At 47.3% G+C, this 23,037-nt stretch overlaps 2 protein-coding genes across 8 annotated transcripts in view; both read right to left on the bottom strand.

Moving 5' to 3' along the window:
- The window catches only part of LOC127567459 (uncharacterized), a 453,787-nt gene that overhangs the window by 2,991 nt on the left and 427,759 nt on the right, over window positions 1-23,037 (bottom strand). For 4 of the 5 annotated variants that reach the window (XM_052010397.1, XM_052010399.1, XM_052010395.1 and 1 more), the window contains one exon: window positions 1-1,337. This exon is cut by the window's left edge and continues 2,991 nt beyond it. In XM_052010397.1, coding sequence (XP_051866357.1) covers window positions 1-919 — 919 coding nt within the window. In that variant the 5' untranslated portion in view covers window positions 920-1,337. The remainder of the gene's footprint in view (window positions 1,338-23,037) is intronic. The other variant, XM_052010400.1, reaches the window with a different exon arrangement.
- LOC127567458 (interferon-induced very large GTPase 1-like) lies at window positions 2,942-22,820 on the bottom strand. 3 transcript variants are annotated; one of them, XM_052010394.1, is made up of 3 exons: window positions 22,675-22,820; window positions 14,433-14,525; window positions 2,942-12,395 (listed from the first exon to the last, which is right to left on the bottom strand). In XM_052010394.1, exon 3 carries the CDS (start codon window positions 11,877-11,879, stop codon window positions 6,945-6,947), a length of 4,935 nt encoding a protein of 1,644 aa, XP_051866354.1. In that variant the 5' UTR covers window positions 11,880-12,395; window positions 14,433-14,525; window positions 22,675-22,820; the 3' UTR covers window positions 2,942-6,944. The 3 variants fall into 3 exon arrangements, with proteins under 3 accessions (XP_051866354.1, XP_051866352.1, XP_051866353.1); XM_052010392.1 differs by having other exon boundaries at window positions 22,595-22,693; XM_052010393.1 differs by lacking the exon at window positions 22,675-22,820 and adding an exon at window positions 22,435-22,553.

The raw sequence follows: 23,037 nt of genomic DNA, 5'->3' as shown, positions 1-23,037 counted from the left end.
CCTCTGGAAATCTAGAAGTGGCACACATGATGGTTAACAAATACTGATTTCCAGTCTTAGACTTTGGTAATGGGCCAACACAGTCCACAATCACCTTCGAAAAGGGTTCACCAAAAGCAGGAATTGGCTTCAACGGAGCCACAGGGGGTTTTTGATTTGGTTTACCTACCATCTGACATGTGTGGCAGGTTTGACAAAACATCACCACATCTTTTCTCAAACCAGGCCAATAGAATTGTTTCAAGATCTTCCCAACAGTTTTATTCACACCAAAATGACCACCCAAAGGCATACTGTGGGCCAGGTTTAAAATCTCATCCCTATAAACTTGTGGAACAACAACCTGATGAATAACTTCCCATTCCTCAGTAACAGGAACATGGGGAGGTCTCCATTTCCTCATTAACACTCCATTTTTGACATAGTATCCAATTGACACTTTTTTAATCTCCTCACATGAGAGAGCTTTTTCTTTCAATTCTGTCAACTCAGGGTCCTTTGTCTGTTCCACCATAAACTCCTTCGTCGACAAAGACAAATCTTTAAATTCAGGCTCACTATAAGGATTTTGATCCTCCAGTGAAGACAGAAAAGTCTCAGACAAGGCATCATAATTTTCTTCCTGTTTAGGACTGTCACAGAGAACCACATCAGGCTGCACCGGACTGTCTGTCTTGGCTAATTCTCTAGCTCTAGCTCGAGTCACCGCACATGATGGGTAAACATCTGGATCATTCTCAGACTCATCAATCCTTGGTTTGGTCGTTAACCGTACCACAGGAACAATTTCTCCATCTGCAAGGTCATTTCCCAATAACAAAGAAACTCCTTCCAATGGCAAACTAGGTCTTATCCCTATCTCGACTGATCCTTCTACAAATTTTGACTTTAAAATCACCTTGTGTAAAGGGACAGACATGGTCTCACCTGTAACGCCTCGTACTAGATTTACCTCACCAGTGTCACTTTCTTCACCAAGTATCTCACCCCAGTATCTCTAAGAATTTTCACTGGCACCTGGGGTGACTCATCATTCAGTCAAACAAAACCCTCTGATACATACGAACGGAATTCCTGTCTCACCTCCTCCAACTTTTCCGCTTTTCCCTCTTGCAAGGACTGATCTTTAACAGCATCTCCTAAACCTTTTTGATTTTTAATTGCCTGAAAGCAAGCATTGGGCACAGCTTCCTTCCTTTTCTTCAAAAGGGCACAATTAGATATCACATGGCCAGGTTTCCTACAGTAATAACAAGTACGCTCAACAGGTTTCTCCAGCCCTGGCTTCTTTTCATCCTTTCCTTTTTGATTACCTCCCAATTTAATCTCCGGTTTACCTGGATTGTCCTTGTAACTCTTTTGAAAGGTTTTAGGTTGTCCCCATTTGGATTTATGGGTTAAAGCATAATCATCTGACAACCTAGCAGTTTCTTGTAAAGTTTCCACTGCCTTTTCATTTAAATATGTTGTTAATTCAGCTGGAACACATCCTTTAAAGTCTTCCACTAATATCAATTCTTTCAATTTATCAAAATCCCCATCTACATTTTTAGCCAGGCACCATCATTCAAAACATATTCTCTTTCCATTGGCAAATTCCATATAAGTCTGATCTGCAGATTTCCTCAAGTCTCTAAATTTTTGTCTATAAGCTTTAGGTACCAATTCATAGGCCTTCAATGTAGCTTGTTTTACCTTGGTATAATCAGCTGCATCCTCAGCGGACAAAGCAGAATAAGCTTTTTGAGCTTTACCCTTAATTGCACACTCTGTAACATAAGAGCCCATCCTTCCTTTGGCCAGATTGAACTCACAGCAACCTTTTCAAAATGTTGGAAATACTGATCAACCTGATCTTCTTCAAAAGGAGGGACTAATCGAACCTCCCTGCTGGCTGAAAAACCATCATCAGAATCAGATTCCAAACTCCTACGCTTCATTTGTAACTCATGCTGCCTCTGTTTTTCCTTCTCCTCGCTATCCAGCTCCATCCTCTTCAATTCCATCTGCTTCATTGCTAGATCAGCCTCCATCTTCATCTGAGTTAGCTCTCGTTCAGCCTCTAATTTCTTTTGTTCGGCCTCTATCTTTAACTGGGTTTGCTCTCGTTCAGCCTCTACCTTTGCCAGCTGCGCCTGTGCCTCAGAAATTGCTATTTCACTGCCAGGAAACTGTTTTAACACTTCCTTCTCAAACAGCTTCTTTTCCACATAATGGCCAGCTATCAGTCTCTGAACATCTGACTTTCTCATAACTCGCGTTACTGCCTCAAGATGTAGCTCTGCAGCAATTTTCACCAAATCAGGCTTCCTCATCTCCTGCAATCCTCCAGGAGTGGGTTTTCCCAAAAATGTATCCATTGTTGCTGGTTTCCACACACACAAGCCAATTAAAAAGAAAAGAATTTATCAGACCTCCCTCAACAATCTTTGGATTGAATCCCGAACAAATCTCATCAATCTGGGGAACGATCCCAGACGACACTCGTTAATCTTTGGGTTGGATCCCAGATGAGCCCCCAATTTTGTCACAAACCAGCAACAAAAGAAACACACTGAGCATGATTCAGTGTTAAAAACTATTTTATTAATCACTACTTATGATAATACGTAAAATAAAAGTCAAAATGTTAGTATGTTAGAATTCAAAAATGTTAAACCTTGAACGTTAACCCCAAAACTAAACTCTTCGTGTGTGTGTGTGGCAAAGTCCCAAACTCCAAGTTCAGGAATGGTTCTTAAAGTTCAGTTCCGCAAGCCATAAGGTGAAACATGAGCAAGGGCTTCTTCAACAACCACCGTTGTCTGAAGATAAGACGTAGACATAGAGAAACATAGAGAGAGTACATACGAAATCCAAATGTTCCACGATGGAACCCAAACGACACTTCAGTGTTTACTCGGTAGTGACTTCCTCACCCCGAAAAGCATCCGAACCGTGGTCGTCCACACACAAATACCTGTTTCCTTCTACAGGTCAGCAACAAAGTGAACTCCACCGGATTACTTCTAATTTCCATACATGGATTTCAGTGGCGGACACAGTTATTGTCTCAATGTGCACCATCTACAAAATGCACTGCAGTTCCTTGCCCAGGGAACTCTGTGAGCACATTACAAGCCTGTGCCATTCACATCCCCTTCTCAGGAGCAACTCGGGATGGGCAATAAATGTTGGTCTTGCCAACAATGCCCAGGTCAGTCGAGGACACACAGACTCTGCAAAGGAGCCAAGGGTGAACCAACTGGGTAAATACTTGACAGGTGAAGTGTAACGTGGGGAAATGTGAGGTTAACCCCTTTGATAGGAAGAGAGGAAGAGCTTTATTGAAATGAGGGGAGATCACTGAATGCTGGTGTCCAGAGGGATCTGGGTGTCCTCTGATATAAAACACAGAGAGTGAGCATGTAGACACAGCAAGTTCTGCTGGACCTTCCTTCTCTCTGTTGGAGGGAGAGGATTGTTCCCCGAATATGTGGGATTCAAAGATTGTGACCTTGTATAGGGACAGGGTGACCACAGTGACTGTAACAATTACAGCAGCGTTTCGCTCTGAGCTTCGAGGGGAAAGAGTTTCCCTGTGCTGCCCGGGTCGGAGTGTAGATCTTGACTGGATCCATTTACCCTGAACCAGGAGGCCCACAGTCAGCAGGTCAGCAGCTGAAGAGAAATGGTGTGAACGAGGATGATCATTAGACATGGCTTTCAGTGAATGAACCAGGACGTCAGATTGTGGAGCAGAGTGCTTTATCCAAGCTGCTGAAGGAAATTAACTGCCTGCTGAAGCTGCCTTGTGATCTGTGCTGGAGACACAAGAGACTGCAGATGCCGGAACCTAGTGAGAGAAATGAGCTGCTGGAGGGACTCAAGTGGGTCAGGGAGCCAGAACTCAGATGCTGCCTGGCCCTCTGAGCTCCTCCAGCAGCTCGCTTTACACCAGTGAACTCTGCTGTCTCCTCTTGGGCTGTCTCTGCTCCCACTTCAGTTCTGTGGGTCAGAGGGGGCTATTGTGGGCTCTGCAGACACCACCACAGGTGGGGCAGGAGGCGGTTGATGGGTTGGCTGGGTGGGTGGTATGGAAGGTGACACACTCCTGCTGAGTGATCTTTGCTCCGTGTGGTCTGTTACCTTTATGCAACATGGGGCCAAAAGTCAGCAGTGACAGAGCAACACTGAAACCCTGAGATCCACAGTGGGAGCAAACAGGGTGGTGTTCCTGTGTTGACACTGGCACATTCTTCTCACTGCTGCTGTCCTGGGTCTCAGCTCATCACACAGGGTGCCTATTCACACAGGAGGATACTGATCAGCCTCATCCACCTGAGGGCCAAGACAGAAGTGTACCAAGTCCTTGTCAGGGGTTCATCCTGTGCTGACATTGTTGTACTCGCAACCCACACCCAGTAAAGCTGCAGTGGTAATGAATGGACCCTTTCCCCCTCTCTGCCTCTCTCGTAGGAGGGACTGAGGGGCAGGTTGTCTGGGGTAGATTGGGAAACTACATTAAAGAGCATCACAATGGACGAGCAGTGGCAGAAATTTACATTCCAGTACGGCACCACAGAAAATCTGGTGTAACCATGGATTCCAGGAGAAATTAAAGATGGTCAGCTGTCAGGGTAAGGGCTTGGAAAGGCAGTGACAACGAGGACTGGTTTGGAACAAAGGCTGTTGAACACATTGACAAGAGGAGGTGAAACAGAACATGAGAGTGAACTGGTGAGAGAAACAAACAGACTGTAAGAACTTCTGTGGGTGGATAAAAGGATCAAGACAGGTGAGAGCAAATGTGGGGCCTTTACAGACAGAGGGGAGAATTTATAATGAGGAATGAGGAAATGGCGGAGGAAATAAACATTGGTTTTTTGCCTTTCTTCATGGACAAAGGCACAAAATACCTGCCAGAAATGCTGGGGAATCAAGAGTCCAGTGCAGCTGGGAATGTAAACGGAACTGGCATTGGTGAAGAAATATAACTGGAGCCTGAAAACTGCTGAATCTCAAGGATCTGATGATCTACATCCCACAGGTTTGAAGGAGGTGGCTCTGAAGATCATGGCAGCTCTCTTCCAAATTGCAGTGTTCTGGAATTGTCCCTGTGGATTGGAGGGTGGAACATGTGAGCCCAGTACAAAGAGGAGGGAGAGGGGAAGCAGTGAGCTGCAAACTGTTAGCCTGGCATTGGCAGTTGGAAAAATGCTGGAATCCATGAGAACGGTACTTGGAAATCATATGATGAAGCAGAGACAACACGGATTAAAGAAATGGAAATCATGTTTGACTAGTCTACTGGAGTTGTGTTGAGGATGCATTGAGTGAAGTAGATAAGGGGGAACCAGTGGATGTGGTGTACTTGGATTTTTGGAAGGCTGTCAATGAGGTCCCTCACAGGAGGTCGGTGAATGAGGTTAGAACACATGGAACTGGGGAGAGAAGAAGATTCGAGCACTTGGAATTGGGGAGAGTATAGCAGCATGGACTGAACGTTGGTGCATGTAGGGAAAGGAAATGTTAGGAACTAAGGGGTCCCTCTGGTGTTGCTGGTCTGTGATTCATGGGGTGTTACAGGCAGGGATCGGGGCTTGGGTCCCACTTCTTAACAATCAGTCGTTTGCCTGAGGGTAACATTTCCAAGTTTGCTGAAGTGGGAACGTGAGTAGAGATGAGGATGCAAAGAGGCTGCAAGGGGATAAAAACACCAAGTGAGTGGCAGCAACATGGCAGATGGAGGCAGCGCAGAAAATGGGAGGTTTTCCACTTTGGTAGAAAAACAGAAATACTGACTATTGTTTCAAATGGTGCGAGACTGGGTAATGTTGATGTTCAAAGGGACCTGGTGACCTTGTACACCAGTCACTGGCAGCCAAAATGCACAGGCAGCAGGCAGGTAAGAAGGAAATGTTGGTCTTTATTGCAAGAGGATTTGGGGAATGATGTCTCACTGCAACACTACAGGGCCTTGGTGAGACTGCACCTGGAGTACTGGGTAAAGTTTTAGTTCCCTTGTCTGTAAAAAGGTATACCTAGCACAGGGGGAGTGCATCAAAGGGTCACCTGACTGGTTCTTGGGACAGTAGGCTGTGCATCAACTCTTGGCTGTTTGGAAGAATGAGGCAGGACTTCATTGATATAAAATCCTGAGATTTTATAAGATCCGGAGATCCTGAGAGACAAGGAGGATGTTCCCTGTGGCTGAGGAGTCCAGAGCTAGAGGTCAGAATAAGAGGGAGGCTGCTTGGGACTGAAGTGAGGAGAAATTCTTCACTCAGAGGTTGGTGAATCATTTGGAATTCTTTACCCCAGAGCTGTAGAGTCTCAGGGATTGACTGGGCTCAAAAGAAGGTCAACAGGATTCTGGGAAGGAGACAGATCAGGGATATGGGGACAGGGTGGGAAATGGTGTTGATGGAGAAGGTCAGCCATGATCTTGATGAACGATGGAGTCAACTTGATGGGCCGAACGGTCTACTTCTGTTTCATGTACGTTTAGAATGTCACCAAGTATCACAGTTTCTGAGTGTCCCTCAATCCCTCCTCAATCTTCCCAAACATTTCTCTCAATCCCTCCTCCCACTGTCCCTCACTCCCTCCTCACAATATCCCCCAATGCCTCTTTGGAATTCCCCTGATCCCTCCTCATCCCATTCCCCAACCTTCCCTCTATTCTCCTCTTCCAACACCAGATCCTCATTCCCCACCGTCCCCCCTGGATACCTGATGCCTCTCTCCAGAAATATTCCTCACACTTCTCTGGTCTAATTCATAAATTAATCCTTAATTTGATAAACAATCAGTTGAAAACATTCCTTCTGCTCTGCTAATCCTTTTAAGACTGATGATTAGATTTGAATTTTAATATCGTGCAATTTACTCTGCCATTTCCTTCAGAGGCAGACAGTTTACCTTTGTCTGCCTCTCACTGAGCAACGCCCTTTGAAGGGACATTACCAAGACTGAATGGTTGCATTATACGTCTTGTTCAGCTCTTCTCTCACTACATCCCAGTCCAGGTTCCAGGCTCTGTTGATCTTTGCAGGTTTTGCTCTGTATTTTTCAGCAAACTGCTCATTGAAAGTGTAGAAAACCTTCTTCCAATAGGATGCTGCCTGTGCGGAAATTTCCCGTTGGATAATCCAGGATTTGTAGTAATCATTGACAGTTTGGTAATCCTTGTAGGGCTTGAATTTCCAATGTGTGTCTTCATTTCGGAATTTTACATCACTTGCGACTGAAGCTGTGCAGATATCCATTACAAGATGTTCACTGTCGCTCCTTCGATAGTGGTTGAGTCCTTGAGGTCTGTGCTGCTTACAAGAGTGGTGAGTGTGTACCGGGGTCTCTGAGTCACAGAAAACCCCACAGAAAGGACATTTCTTAGTACAATTGAATAACCCCTTGAACAGCTCCTCCCAGGGTTTAATGGATAATTCCTCAATCGTTGTTTGGACATCCCAGCTCATCACCTCACGGAGGAGATTCTGCTCCACCTCTTTAATACATGGCAGAACTGCTTCTGCCCATTTCTTGCCATCAGTGTCACTCTGAAACAGAACAAGTTTCATCACATCTTTGGGCATCGAGATTCTTGTCTTTAACTTTTCAACAAACATGTCTAGGAAGCTCTGAGCATTTCCAGCAACATTCTGCTTCACTGCATGCTGAACAATCCCTTTAGCTTGGCCAGTGATCTCTGTGAGGATTTCTTTAGCCAGATGGGTAAACGTGCTCCCTCCATCGTGTTGTGCCTTGCAGTGTTCAACAACCTGGCGATGGAGCCAGTCTTTGGCGAAATTCTCGAAGTCAGTGATATACCGGTGATATTCATCAAATGTATGTGTTTGTTTCAAGTGGACCAGCAGGACCACAGTGAAGTTGTTGCGGAGACTGTACTTTCCTTCAGGGTCACGTTTTTTCATATCATCCACAATGTTCATGCTGAGAATCTTGAGCGTGGCATCTCTGAGAGCTGGCAAGAAACACGATCGTGCAAATACTTCTGCTTGTCTCTGGTTCTCATCCTGCTCTGTGTAAATGTCCTTGAAGAGATCAAAGTATTGACCTCTCATGTTTTCCAGTCTTCTCCGTGGGTTGTGACTGTCGATGAACCTCATGTGCATTTGCTGGAATCTCGGTGCAGCGTAACCACACAGGTGAAGTTTGAACTCAGCCTTGTAAACCTCGCTCAGTGTAAAGTTTGGATGTGAAATATTGTTAACATTTTCCTCTATAATTTTCATGAGTTCAATGCAATATTTATTGTCATAATCCATGTCCTTTTCTGTGGTGTCAGAGATCCAACGTCTGCATTCATCCTCGAGGGACTTTGTTATCATCGCTGCTTGATCAAGATCTGATTGGTCAGAAGGAAAGCTGACCGTGTTATTATTCATTCTCATCCCTGTCCTGTTGATGTGTTTCCCTTCCATCTGAAAGTACTGGGTCCCCTGTTTAGAGAGAGTTTTACTTCTTAGCCTTTCATTAATCACTCCCCCTTGAGTTCTTGTGTCCTCTCTGAGAAGATTTTCAATCTCCAGTTCAACATTTCTCTGTCTGCAGGGCTGAAAGTCCAGCTGAGAGAGCGTATCTTGCCACATCTTTCCAAAGGCAGATTGCAGTTCCTTGTCACCCAACACTTGATTTCTCCCTTTACACTCCCATAAAAGCTTCTTGACCTGTTCTTCAACCTTCTTGTGAAATTTGTTCCAAGTAGCATCTACTTCCTGCAGTCCCACACGTCTGTTCACAGCATCTCTACATCTCTGCTTTGAACTTTCCTGAAGCCGGCTGCATAAACTGGAGATGCTGAGCTTAAATTCCTCCCTGTATTTCTCCATTAGATGCACATTGTCAGCCCCACTTTCAAAGAGATCCTTTAGTTTACCCAGAGTGTCAGCTTCCCTTTTGTTAATCTCTGTCCCGATCTCCCGTTCTAGTGTTTGGAGCAGTTGGATGAGATCACCAGTGGCATTGCTGATTCTGTTTTCAGCCTCATTTCCCCAGGAGTGTGTGAATTTGCGGAGCTCCCACTCCCAGCCCTTGTACTTCAGGGAGAGGTGGCTGTACGCCTCTGCGACCAGACTGTTCTGGAAGCTGAAAATGAAATTCTCATGTTTCACCTGCTCCCAAAGCCCAGCCATCCATTTGATAAAGTCTGGGATAGTGAAAGCTCGTTGGCATTGGTTCCGTCGGAGTAAACATTGAATTAGATAGTTCTTCAGTTGAGAGACGTGTTCACTGTAGCCAGTGTTGACAGCAGCCATTGGGGGTGAACCATGCCACAGACCAGGGATGTACCAGTTGTCCTTCTCAGCGTCATAGTCCATCACATCACGGAACGTTACCCGCTCTACTTTCTCCAGCTTTGCTGCAGCCTCTGTCATCTTATCCAGCTGTTCCAGTAGTTTCTGACGGCCTCTCAGATTCTGATCGTGTGCGCTCAAATCCCCAACATTCTGGTGGACAAATATGCACTTTGGCCCTTTCCCTGTCTGCCTCATGCGGATTAAGGAATGAACAACAATCTGTAAAACATCTTTCATCTCTGTGAGATTTTCCATCCCTATGTTTACCAACGTTAAATTGCTTAATCCAACCACGAACGTTGCCAGCTCATTGTCGTGTTCGTAGCTGTCTGTTAATGTTGCGAGTTCTGGAGCTCTCAGCCCCTCCGTGTCAATGACCAGGATGAACTCACAGCCCAGCTCCGCGGCCAGGCTCCCTGTGACTTGGATCAACTGCATGTAGGCCCCTCGAGTACATCGGCCGCTGCTCACAGCAAACCTTAAACAAAACATTGTGTTGAGGAGTGTGGACTTCCCCGTGCTCTGAACTCCAATCACCGTCAGCACCAACATTCGGGAACCACTTCCCACCTTTGTGGCCACTTCTGTCAGTACAGCAGTGATCCACGGAACAGGAACATTGGAAACTTCTCCATCCAGGAGCTCCAGTGGGAACCCACCCAGCAATAGGTCAGCAGCAACACCTGGCAATTGTGACACATTTGGGTGGATCTGTGTCTGTTGCATGATGTTGTGTCGTGTCACAGAGAGTTCATAAACCTGGCCGAGTTCCCTCATGAAATGCTCGAGACCCAGGGAACTATCAGACATCTTCTGATCCAACTCCTTCAGCTCCTTGACCTTCTGCTTTGAATCTTTACACAGTTGTTTATAAAGCCTGCGCAATCCTGCCAGAATTTCCATTGATTTACTGCCTAGCTCCAGCTTCAGCCACTGTAAGGAAATGGCTCTGTCAACCTCACCGGGACGGGTGAGGTGTTCAATGAACAGCCGCATCTCCTCTGACAGGCTCTGGCTGAGCTGAGCTTCTCGGATTCTTTCCTTCTTCTGGTCCAGCTCATTGTTATACACCTCTGTGGTTTGATCCCTGCGAAGTTTCATCCGAGCCTTCTCTTTCTCAGCTTTAGACAAATCTTGCCAGGGCTCTCCATGAAAGGGAAGCACTCTTTTTTTATACCCAGCAATGTCTCCTGGGTGAAGACTGCCCAGTATTTTGGTCAGTTCCTTGGCTCGTTGTATTTTAGGATGATGTTCATCGACCCCAACCCCACTTTCCTTCGCAATGTCTGCCATTTGCTCCAGGCTCAGCAAGATCTGGTCCCTGCCCCTCATTAGAATTACTTGTTTTATCTGAGCACGAAGTTTTTCTACAAGTTTAGCTTCATTAACATTTGTCCGATCAATGTATTGTTCAGGTTGTAACTTTAGATCTTCAAACAGTTTCTTTGCCTGCTCAGGGGTTATGTGTTGCTGATGGATGTGAGAGTTGACTATGAGAAAGAGTTTTGCTGGTGACTGTGCGAGAGAGGTGAGGAATTCTCTTTCCTTCTCACCGATAACGTCAATGAAAATAAAGAGAGCAGCAGAGACTTTAGCCAGAAACCTAGTGTTTCCCTGGTAAGTTTCAGCATCACCTCGGAGGTTAATGAATGCAGCAGCTTCTGGGAAAATGTCCGTGTTGTTCTTCCCAGAAGGTAGATACCAGCTGATCTCAGCCATTGCATCGGATATCCCACGAGGCACATCCCCACATTCCATCTCGGAGTGCAGGAAGATGTTCTGCTGCAGCTGTGTCTGACTCAAGGTGAGATTGAGGACTCTGGATTTGGATACCGTGCACCTTCCAAGTCTGAGGAAGGACACTGTTGGCACGGCCTCTGTCACGATGGGCACCTCCACAACGGGACTGGTGAATGTAGAAGAACATGGGCACCACGTTTTAATAATGGGCCTCATTGCCCAGAGGAGAAGGGTGGCACCAGGCCCTTCTGTGGTTCCCCTCACCCCATTCATGGGATAACTGTGTCCGTCTGGCAGCAGAAAGGGTAATGCAAATTGGCACAGAGACATCTTCAGCATCAGTTCCTGCCGGAGGAAATGGTCGGCACAGAGGAAAATGGCAGCAATGATATCCAGAGGATTAATGCCAAAATCTCCTGACCCCTTGAGATTAACAAAACCAAGCTCTTCATCACTATTCGTTTCACTCTCCAAGGCCTGAGCAGGAGGCCAGTCAGGATTGGCTGAGAGGATGCGTTGGAGAAATTGACGAGGAAGATCTTCTGGTCGAGTTGGCTTGTTGTCCTCCAGTTTATTCCAGGATACCTCCCGCATGGAAGTTAGTGATAGTTCGTGAGGATAGTGTTCCTGTAAACCCAAATCTTGCACAACTTGTGGGGGGCTGAGATTTTCAGACCGGTTACTTCTATCTGGTAAAACGCTCGCCGTTTCCTCTGAAAGGCTGAATGTACTCCTGGGATCTGTATTCTCTTTCTCAGAGGGGACAGTGAAATTCCCAGAAACGGAAGGTTCCTGTCCCGTGTTTTGCAGTCCTGGGATGTTCCACCAGCTCCACATTTCTGGCCTGGTGTCCGTGTTCCGCCTAGGGTTTAGCAGATGGTCTGGGTTCTTGTCCCAGTATCTATCTTGATGCCCGAGTTGCCATCCTACAATGAAGCACAGTGCCTAGATTCTTGTCCATGGATTTATCATTTTGACCAGACTCATGTCCTAGGATATCTCATGCTGCCTGTTCCTGTCCTGGGATATTTCACAGTGCTCGGTCTCCTAACATGAGATGTATCGGAGTACCCAAGTTCCTGCCCCAGGATCACAGGGCTGGTCAGTTCCGTGTTTCTGACTGATGATCCTCTGTCAGGTCTTCTTGTCCTGCGACTGCGTGTATTGAGTACGGTCAGCAGGTGATCACCATCAGGACCTGGAATTGGTCACCAGAATTATCTCGCCTTGGTGAGACCACACCTGGAGGATTTGGACACCGTGCACGTTCCAAGTCTGAGAAAGGACACTGTTGGCATGGCTGCTGTCACGATGGGCACCTCCACAAGGGAAAATGCTATCTTAGATCCAGTCCTGTGCACAGAGACAGGTAAAATTAACGATCTTGTATTGAGGGATCCTTGTGGAAAGAGTGACCATAGTATAATTGAATTTCTCATACAAATGGAGAGTGCAATAGTTCAATCTAAAACCACTGTGTTATGCTTAAACTAGGGAGATTATAACGGGATGAGGGAGGAGTTGGCTAGCGTAGGATGGGAACACAGGCTTTGTGGTAGGACAGTGGAATACTTTCAAAGAGATTTTTCACGGTGCGCAGCTAAAGTGAACATAGGTCCCTTGGAAGTGAGAAGGGGGAATTAATATTGGGTGATGTGGAAATGGCCAAGTCCTTGAACAACTATTTTGTGTCGGTCTTCATGGTGGAGGACACGTCTAACATGCCAAAGAGAGATGTGATGGACGCGATGGGAGGTGAGGACCTCGATACAACTACTGTCACTGAAGAGTTAATGATGAGCAAACTAGTGGGCCAAAGGTAGACAAGTCCCCTTGTCCTGATGGGATGCATCCCAGGGTACTGATAAAAAAATGGAAGAAATTATAGTGGTGGCGTTGTTGATAATTTACCAAAATTCTCTGGACTTTGGGCTGGTCCCGGCGGATTGGAAGATGGCAAATGTCACGCCACTGTTTAAAAAGGATGTAGGCAAAAGGCAGGTAACTATTGGCCAGTTAGCTTAATGTCTGTAGTTGGGAAAGTGCTTGAAGCTATCATTAAGGAAGAAATAGAGAGACATCTGGATAGAAGTGGTTTCATCAGCCAGACACAGCATGGATTCAGGAAGGGCAGGTCCTGTCTGACAAACTTATTGGAGCTCTTTGAGGATATAGTGCAGTGGATAGAGGTGAGCAGGTGGATGTTGTATACTTGGATTTCCAGAAGGCGTTCGATAAGGTGCCGCATAAAAGGCATCCATAAGATAAGGATGCGTGGAGTTGGGGGTAATGTATTAGTGTGGATAGAGGATTGGTTAACCAATAGAAGGCAAAAAGTTGGGATAAATGGGTGTTTCTCTGGTTGGCAATCAGTGGTGAGTGGGCTGCCACAACCATTTACAATATACATTAACGATTTGGAAGAGGGGACAGAGTGTAGTGTATCTAATTTGCTGATGACACTAAATTGAGTGGAGGATGCGGAGGGTCTGCAGAGAGGTATAGATGGGTTAAGTGAGTGGGCAAGGGTCTGGCAGATGGAGCACAATGTTGGTAAATGCGAGGCCATCTGCTTTGGAAGGTAAAATAGAAGATCAGATTATTATTTAAATAGTGAAAGATTGCAGCATGCTGTTGTGCAGAGGGGCTTGGCAGTGCTTGTGCATGAATCGCAAAAGGTTGGTTTGCAGGTGTAACAGGTTATCAAGAAGGCAAATGGATTGTTGGCCTTCATTGCTGGAGGGATTGAATTTAAGAGCAGGGAGGTTATGCTGCAACTGTACAGGGTACTGGTGAGGCCGCACCTGGAGTACTGCGTGCAGTTCTGGTCTCCTTACTTGAGGAAAGATATACTGGCTTTGGAGGCAGTGCAGAGGAGGTTCACCAGGTTGATTCTGGAGATGAGGGGGTTAGCCTGGGAGGAGAGATCAAGTTGTCTGGGACTATACTCGCTGGAATTCAGAAGAATGAGAGGGGATCTTATTGAAACATATAAAATTATGAAAGGGAGAGATAAGACAGAGGCAGGAAGGTTGTTTCCACTGGTAGGTGAGACTAGAACTAGGGGACATAGCCTCAAGATTCGGGGGAATAGATTTAGGATGGAGATGAGGATAAACTGTTTTTCCCAGAGAGTAGTGAATCTGTGGAATTCCCTGCCCAGGGAATCGGTAGAGGCTACCTCATTAAGTATATTTAAGACACAGTTCGATAGATATTTGCATAGTAGGGGAAACGAGGGTTCTGGGGAAAAGGCAGGTAGGTGGATCTGAGTCCACGGCCAGATCAGCCGTGATCTTACTGAATGGCGGAGCAGGCTCGACGGGCCGGATGGCCTCCTCCTGCTACTATTTCTCATGTTCTTTTGGTGCACAATCTTGGTTCCCTTACCTAAAGAATGGTGCACTTTCTATAGAGGGAGTGTAACGAAGATTCTCCAGACAGTTTCCTGGGGTGAAATCAGTGAATCCTGTCAGGTAGCATCTGTGGAAAGAGAAAAGGAGTCACTATTTCAGGTCCATGTGTTGGTGAGTCTGTCATACGAGGAGGAATTGAGTAGACCAAGTCTCTCTTTACTGGAGATTAGAAGAATGAGTGGTGATCTAATTAAAACTTGTGAAATTGGCACAGGGCTCAAAAGGCTGGATACAGGGAGGATGTTTACCCTGCCTGGGGGCACAGTCTCACAATAAGGGGTGGCCATTAATGATCAAGATGAGGAGAAATTAAGAGCTGAGATTGCTGGGGCCTTGACCAAGATCTTCATGTCCTCTCTAGCCACAGGCGACGTCCCAGAGAACTTGTGAGTCAGAGGCAGAGGGGTGTGTGCTCGGATGTGATGTTCCTGATGAGTTCCTGCTCACCCAGCCTGAAATATCTAACAGTGAAGTGTCACCCAAACTACCTGCCACTGGAGTTCACTTCAGCTATCCTGATGGCAGTCTACATCCACCCTAGGCGGACATGAAGCCTGCACTCAGTGAACTATACTCTGTGGTCAACAACCTTGAGACAGGATACCCTGAGGCCCTCTTCATTATTGCCAGTGACTTCAACCAGGCCAACTTCGAGAGTGTGTTACCAAAATACTATCAGCACATCTCCTGTCCCACCAGGGGCCCAAACACCCTTAACCACTGCTGTACAACCATCAAAAATGCCTTCTGAGTCACCCCTCGTCCTCACTTTGGGAAATCAGACCATCAGGCTGCGCTCCGTCTCCCTGCATACAAACAGAAACTGAAACGGGAGGATCCAGTACAGAGAGTCGTGCAGTGCTGGTCTGTGGAAACAGATGAGCTTCTACGCAACTGCTTTGAGACAATGGACTGGTCCACGTTCAAAGACTCAGCTGCCAGCCTAGATGAGTATGTCACCAGCATCACAGACTTTATCAGCAAGTGTGTGGAGAACTGTGTCCCAGAGAGGACAATACAGGTGCTCCCAAACCGGAAACCATGGATGAGCCAGGAGACCCACTCCCTCCTGAAGTCGAGGACCACTGTATTCAAATCAGGTAACCCTGACCTGCACAAGAAATCGAGATACAGCCTCTGTAAAGCTGTCAGAGATGCCAAGAGACAACACCAGTTCAAAATCGAGTCCCAGACCGGCCATCAGTTGTGGCAGGGCTTACATGCTATAACGGGCTACAAAACGAAATCGGAAAGCTTACCAGCACCTCTACTTCCTCAGGAGGCTAAAGAAATTTGGCATGTCCCCTTTGGCACTCACCAACTTTTATTGATGCACCATAGAAAGCATCCTATCTGGCTGCATCACAGCTTGGTACGGCAACTGCTCTGCCCAGGACCGTAAGAAACTGCAGAGTTGTGTACACAGCCCAGCACATCACGGAAACCATGGACTTTGTCTATACCTCTCGTTGTCTTGGTGAAGCAGCCAACATAATCAAAGGCCCCACCCACCTGGGTCATTCTCTCTTCTCCCCCCTCCCATCAGGCAGAAGATACAGGAGCCTGAGGGCATGTACCACCAGACTTAAGGACAGCTCTGTCCCACTGTGATAAGACTATTGAATGGTTCCCTTATATGATGATGGACTCTTGACCTCACAGTCTACCTCGTTATGACCTTGCACCTTATTGTCTACCTGCACTGCACTTTCTCTGTAGCTGTGACACTTTACTCTACATTCTGCTGTTTTTTTTACCTTGTACTACCTCAATGCACTGTGTAATGAATTGATCTGTATGAATGGTATGAAAGACAAGTTTTTCACTGTACCTTGATACGTGACAATAATATTCCAATTCCAATAATAAACCAATTTGGATCCAGAATTGGTCCATAGAAGACAGAGGGTAGTGGTTGATGGGACTTATTCTGGCTGGAGGTCTTTGTGGTGTTCCACAGGGATCCGTATCTCGACTTGTGCTGTTTGTGATATATACAAAGGGGTTGGATAAAAAGGTGGATGGGTGGATTTGTAGGTTCACAGATGATACAAATATTGGTGGTGTTGTGGATCGTGCAGAGTATTACCAAAGGAGACAGCGGGGTATCGGTCAGTTGCAGATATGGACGGAGAAATGGCAGATGGAGATTAATCTGGCCAAATGTGACATGTTGGGAGTTCAAATGTAAAGGGACAGTTCACTGTTAATGGCAAGATCCTTTGTAGTGTTGATATCCAAGTCCATAGCTCCCTGAAAGTGGCTACACAGGTTGATATGGAGGTAAAGGAGGCATAGGACATGCTTGCCTTCATTAGTTGAAGAATTGATTTCAAGAGTTCGGAAGTTATGCTGCAGCTTTATAAAACTCTAGTTAGGCCACACTAGAGTATTGCATTCAGTTCTGGTCGCCCCATTATAAGAAGGATGTCAAGGCTCTGGAGAGGGTGCAGAAGAGGTTCACCAGGATGCTGCCTGGATTAGAGGGCATGTGCTCTAAGGAAAGTTTGGACAAACAGGTTGATTTCTCTGGAGCAGTGGAGGCTGAGGGGAGACCTGATGGAAGTTAATAAGATCATGAAAGCCATAGAAAGAGTAGACAGCCAGTAGCTTTTTTCTAGGGTTGAAATGTCTAATACTAGAGGGCATGCATTTCGGGTGAGAGGGGTAGATTCAGAGCCTGGAATGTGCTGCCGGGGTGGCGGTGGAGGCAGATAACGGAGACATTTAAGGGGCTCTTAGGTAGGCACATGAATGTGCAGAGAATGGTTGACAGAAGGGATTGGTTTAGTTATGCATTTACTAGTTCAATAAGTTTGGCACAACATCGTGGGCCAAAGGCCCTGTTCCTGTGCTGTTCTGTTCTATGTTCTTCATCAGACGGTCTAGCCCAGAGGGCTCCGGTGGTTCAGTCACTGAACTGAGTTCATTCAAAACAGAGTCATAGAGTCATACAGCACGGAAGCAGGCCCTTCAGCCCAACTCATCCATGCCAACCAAGGTGCCCACCTGAACTAGTCCCACTTTCCCATGTTTGACTCGTATCGGCCTTAACCTTTCCTATGCATTTACTTATCCAAATGTCTTTTAACATAAAGCATAGAACTGTACAGCACTGGACAGGCCATTCGGCCCACGATGTTGTGCTAATCATGATGCTTCTTAAAACTCCATCAACTGCCTGTTTCCACGACTACCCCTGGTAACCTACCACTTCGTATATAAAAAACTTGTCCCTCACATCCCCCCTCTAACCTTAAAGGCATTGGAATTGCCAAATTTCTTTAGCCTGAGGAAGCAGAGGCGCTGGTGAGCTTTCTTGACCATAGCGTCTACGTGGTTGGATGAGGTCAGGCTAATGGCGATGTTCACTCCTTGGTACTTGAAGCTCTCAACCCTCTTGACCTCAGTACCATTGATGTAGACAGATGCATGTGCACCGCCCCCCCCCTTCCTGAAGTCAATGACCAGCTCTTTTGTTTTGCTGACATTGAGGGAAAGGTCGTTGTCATAACACCATGTCACTAAGCTCTCTATCTAAGCGGGAAGAGAGCGGAGAGTCACGACCCGGTGAGTTTTTGTTTCTGTCTCCATTTGCTTGGAGTCTTTAACCATAAAAGGGAGGTAGGGTGTAGCAGAGCGGCCATCGTTGGAGCGGCTATTGTTGAATTGGGCTGGAGTCAGAGTGCGAACTTGGAGGCTTTGACTCAAGAGGCTTCGATCAGAAGAGGCCAAAGGACAGGTAAGGAGGGTAAGTTTGTCCTTTTATTCTTGCTGTTGTGGTCTTAGATTCCCTTAATACAGTGTAGGCAGGATGGCAGATACGGCAATGGAATGCTCCTCCTGTAGGATGGGGGAATTCAGTGAGATTGATGGTCTCTCTGATAACCACACCTGCGGGAAGTGCAGCCAACTTCAGCTCCTGGAAGACCGGATTGAGGAGCTGGAGCTCGAATTGGATGAACTGAGGCACATCAGGGAGGCTGAGCGAATCATCGACAGGACTTTTGAGCAGGTGGTTACACCCAGAGGGCAGGATTCAGGTAGTGGATGGGTGAGCACCGAGAGAGGTAGAGGGAGAAAGTCAGTGCAGGGTCCCCCTGTGGCCGTAACTCTCAGCAACAAGTAGACCCCTTTGGATGCTGCTGAGTGGGATGACCTATCTGGGCAAGGCAGCAGCAGCCAGGCCAGTAGCACTGTGGTCGGCTCTGAGGCTCAGAAGGGAAGGGAGAATTCAGGCAGAACAATAGTCAGAGGAGACTCGATAGTCAGGAGGACAGACAGGAGATTCTGCGGCCACCAAAGAGGCGTCAGGATGGTGTGTTGCCTCCCGAGTGCTAGGGTCCCAGATGTCTCGGAGCTGTTGCAGAATATTCTTAAGGAGAAGGGTGAGCAGCCAGAGGTCGTGGTGCATATTGGTACCAATGACATAGGCAGGAGAGGGGTAGAGATCCAGTGCAATGAGTATAGGGAGTTAGGAAGGAGACTGAAGAGCAGGACCTCTAAGGTAGTAATCTCCGGATTACTCCCAGTGCCACAAGTTAGTGAAGGAAAGAACAGGATGGTAGCACAGACAAACAAGTGGCTGGGGTGATGGTGCACAGGCCAGAGTTTCAAGTTCTTGGATTATTGGAACCTTTTCTAGGGAAGGAATGACCTGTACAAGAGGGACGGGTTGCACCTGAACTGGAGGGGAACCAATATCCTGGCCAGGAGGTTTGCTAATGCTACTGGGGAAGGTTTAAACTGGCTTCACAGGGGGATGGGAACTGGAACAACAGGTCAGTAAGTGAGGGAACGGGCAGGAGGGCTGATGTCGAGAAATGTAGTAATAGGCAGATTCCTGATAACAGATGTGGTTGGACGAATGATTTGGAGTGTTTGTACTTTAATGCTGGGAGTACTATGGGCAAGAGTGATGAATTTAGAGCATGGATCAGTACATGGAACTGTGATGTTGTTCCTTGGTTGAGGGAGGGACAGAAATGGGTGATCAATGTACCAGGGTTTCAGAGATTTAGGAAGAATAGGGAGGGGGGTAAAAGAGGGGGAGGAGTTGCAATAGTAATTGGAGATAATATATCAGCTGCACCTATCACCTGCCAGCTTCTGACATCATTCCCCCTCTCCCCTCCCCCCCGCCTATCCCTCCCCCTCACCTGGATCCCCCATCACCTGCCAGGTCGTGCCCCACCCCTTCCCCCCCCACCGTTTTATATTGGCGTCTCCCCTCCTTCCTTCCAGTCCTGATGAAGGGTCTCGACCCGAAATGTCGACTGTCATTTCCCTCCACAGATGCTGCCCGGCCCGCTGGGCTCCCCCAGCAGTTTGTGCGTCGCTTGGAATTTCTGATCTGTTGATCACCAGCTCAGGCGTCTGCACCCAGGTAAATGGACATGAATGAAAATCAAAAATCTGAAAAGAAAGGCTAGAAATATGAAACAAAACCAGGAAATGCTGAAAGCCGGTGTGGAGAGACAAACAGTTGCTGTTTCAGGTCTGGAACCCTTCATCAGAACCGAGAAAGAGAGAAGCGAGTTAGTCAAGTTCTCAGAAAGTGTGGGAGAGGGAGCTGAGTGGAACAGAGGGACTTTCTGTAACAGGATGAAATAATGTAGCTGCTGAGGAGTGGTTAACCACTTCTGTAAGTCATGTAGTATGTTGCCAACCAGAATATACAAATGAAAGGAAATTGAAAAGGGGATAGCTGGCAAGAACGGCCAGTCCTGACACAGACAGAAAGAAAGAGCGAGTTATCTGAAGCTGAGGATTCAATGTTGGTCCATCTCCAACACCTCTCTCCCCTTTCCTGATCTCTCTGTCTCCATCTCCAGAGACAGATTATCCACTGACATCTTCCACAAACCCGCTGACTCCCACCGTTACCTTGACCACGCCTCTTCCCACCCTGACACTTGCAAGGATGCCATTGCCTTTTCTCAGTTTTTCTGTCTCTGGTGCATCTGCTCTCATGATGAAGCCTTTCACTCCAGGACATCAAAGATGTCCTCCTTTGCAACAAAATGGGTTTCTCCCCCACAGCTATTGATGGAGCCCTCACCCATGTCTCCTCTATTTCACACACTTCTACCTTCACCCCATTCCCCCAACCCTTGTCCCCATGCAGAATAGGGATAGAGTTCCCCTTGTCCTCACCTACCACCCCATCAATCTACATGTCCACCATATCATTCTTCACAAATTCTGCCATCTCCAATGGGATCCCACCTCCAGGCACATCTTCCTCTCCCCTCCCTTCCCCCTCCCCTCCCTTCCCTGCTTTCCGCAGGGATCACTCTCTCTGTGACTCTCTTGTCCTCTCATCCCTTCCCACTGATACCCTCCCTCCCCTAAAACTGCACGAAGTGTTATACCTGCCCCTACCCTCTTCCCTCACCACCATCCAAGGCCCTAAGCAGCCCTTCCAGGTGAGGCAGCCTTTCACAGTTTGAAACCCCTGGTGTTATTTATTGCTTCCAGTGTGGCCTCCTCTACATCGGTGAGACTGGACACAGATTGGGTGACCTCTCGGCTGAGCACCTTTGCTCCGTCCGCCGTGCCAGCTGGGATCTCCCAGTGGCCAGCCATTTTAATTCTTCCTCCCGTTCCTACACTGGCATGTCTGTCCTCGGCCTCCTCCACTGCCAGGTTGAGGCTAAATGCAAATTAGTGGAGCAGCATGTCATATTCTGCCCGGGCAGTCTCCAACCTGACGGCATCAACGTTGAATCAACATCAACAGTCTCCAACCTGACGGCATCAACGTTGAATATTCAGACTTACGGTAACCGCCCCTCTTTTTTTCTTTTCTCTCTCCTCCTGATCCAACTGGCCTCCATCACCCCATCCCCTCCTTACCTCCACCCCCACCCTCTCTATCTGCCCCTCACCCACACACTCCTCCCACTGGTTCCCCTCCCCACCTCCTTCCCTTTATTTCAAGCTCCACCTTCCTCTCCTATCAGATTCCAGCTTCTTCAGCCCTTTGTCACTTCCACCTATCACCTCCCAGCTTCTTACATCCCTCCCACTCCCCACTCACCGAGATCCACCCATCACCCACCAGCTCCTGCTCCACCCCTCCCTCCACCGTTTTATACCGGCTACCTCCCCTCCTTCTTTCAGTCCAGCTGAAGGGTTTTGACTTGAAACGTCGACTGTCCATTTCACTCCACAGATGCTGCCCGACCCACTGAGTTCCTCTCGCGCTGTGTGTGTTGCTGCAGATTTCCCATATCTGCAGTCTCTTGTGTCTCATCTCTGCATTTTAACCTCTTCCCCAACTCCCTACATTCACTCCACAGGACCTCATCCCTTCATCTACCTGTGTCATTTGTGCCAATGTGCACAATGACCTCAGGCTGCTCACCATAGAACCAGAAGAATAATCTGCAACCTCAACCCTGGCACCAGGGAGGCAACACACCATCCTGGAGTCCCTTTTGCGGCCACAGAGTCTCCTGCCCAGCCCCGAACTATCGAGTCCCCTATCACTACTGTCCTGTCTGCTTCACCCTTCCCTGCTGAGCCTCCGAGCCGGTCCTGGTGCCACAGACCTGGCTGCTGCTGCTGCTTTCTCCTGAATGGTCATTACCACCACCCACCCCCCCACCCCAACAGCATCCAGAATGGTATTCCTGTTTTTGATCCGAATGGCTGCAGGGGAATCCTGCACTATCTGTCTACCTGGGTGTGACCAACTAGATTTGATGGTGGACTTCAGGAAGGGGAAGTTGGGAGAACACACACCAGTCTTCATTGACGGGTCACGATGGAAAGAGTGAACAGCTTTAAGTTCCTGGGTGTCAACATCTCGGAAGAACTATTCTGGGCCCAACACATTGATGCAATCACTGGAAGTCTCCCCGATCTCCCATATATTGCAGAATGAGTGCACTGCTGCCTAACTTCCATTGTGACTCATTGTGTGAAGATTAAAGTTGAAGGACCTTGCCTGTACTTAAGTTTACTCTTACCTCTGTTACATCTCTTCGTTGAAGCCTCACAGGCACAGCTTGGCACTTCGATCTTAAACACAGCCACGTTCCAAAATGACCGCTCTGCTAGAGCTGCCTTCTTTTTTATTCGATTCTAGCTCTTATCTTACCAGCTACATTTTTTCAAACAAGTACTTACCTGCAAAACAACTGTTGAACAATGCCGGCTTCTTCACTTTGCTGCTTAGGCTGCTGAGACTCAAAACAACAAGTCCTTACCTGCCAAACAACTTTTAAACAGTGCTGGCTCCTCCCTTCGCTGTTACGGCTGTTGGGACTCAAGCATAATCATTATAGCAATGTCCCCTCTTCTACCTCCCAGCATATTGTGCCTGAACCGTTGAGCTGCCAGACCTGCCCTTCATTCAACTATGTTTCTGTGATTGCAATACTATCATATTTCCATGTGCTGATCAATATTCTAAGTTCAGCAGGCTCATTGCAGTAAAATAAATGCAGTTTTCACTGCCTTATCATGCCCCCATCTACTCCTCCTCCTGGAGACACAAGAAACTGCAAATGTTGGAATCTGGAGCAAACAAACTGCTGGAGGAACTCAGAGTGTCAAGAAGCATTTATTAG

The sequence above is a fragment of the Pristis pectinata genome, chromosome 2 (assembly GCF_009764475.1).
Source record: "Pristis pectinata isolate sPriPec2 chromosome 2, sPriPec2.1.pri, whole genome shotgun sequence".
Classification (NCBI taxonomy): domain Eukaryota; kingdom Metazoa; phylum Chordata; class Chondrichthyes; order Rhinopristiformes; family Pristidae; genus Pristis; species Pristis pectinata.
Note: the sequence above shows the minus strand (reverse complement) of the source record. Positions and strands in the feature narration are given on the sequence as shown.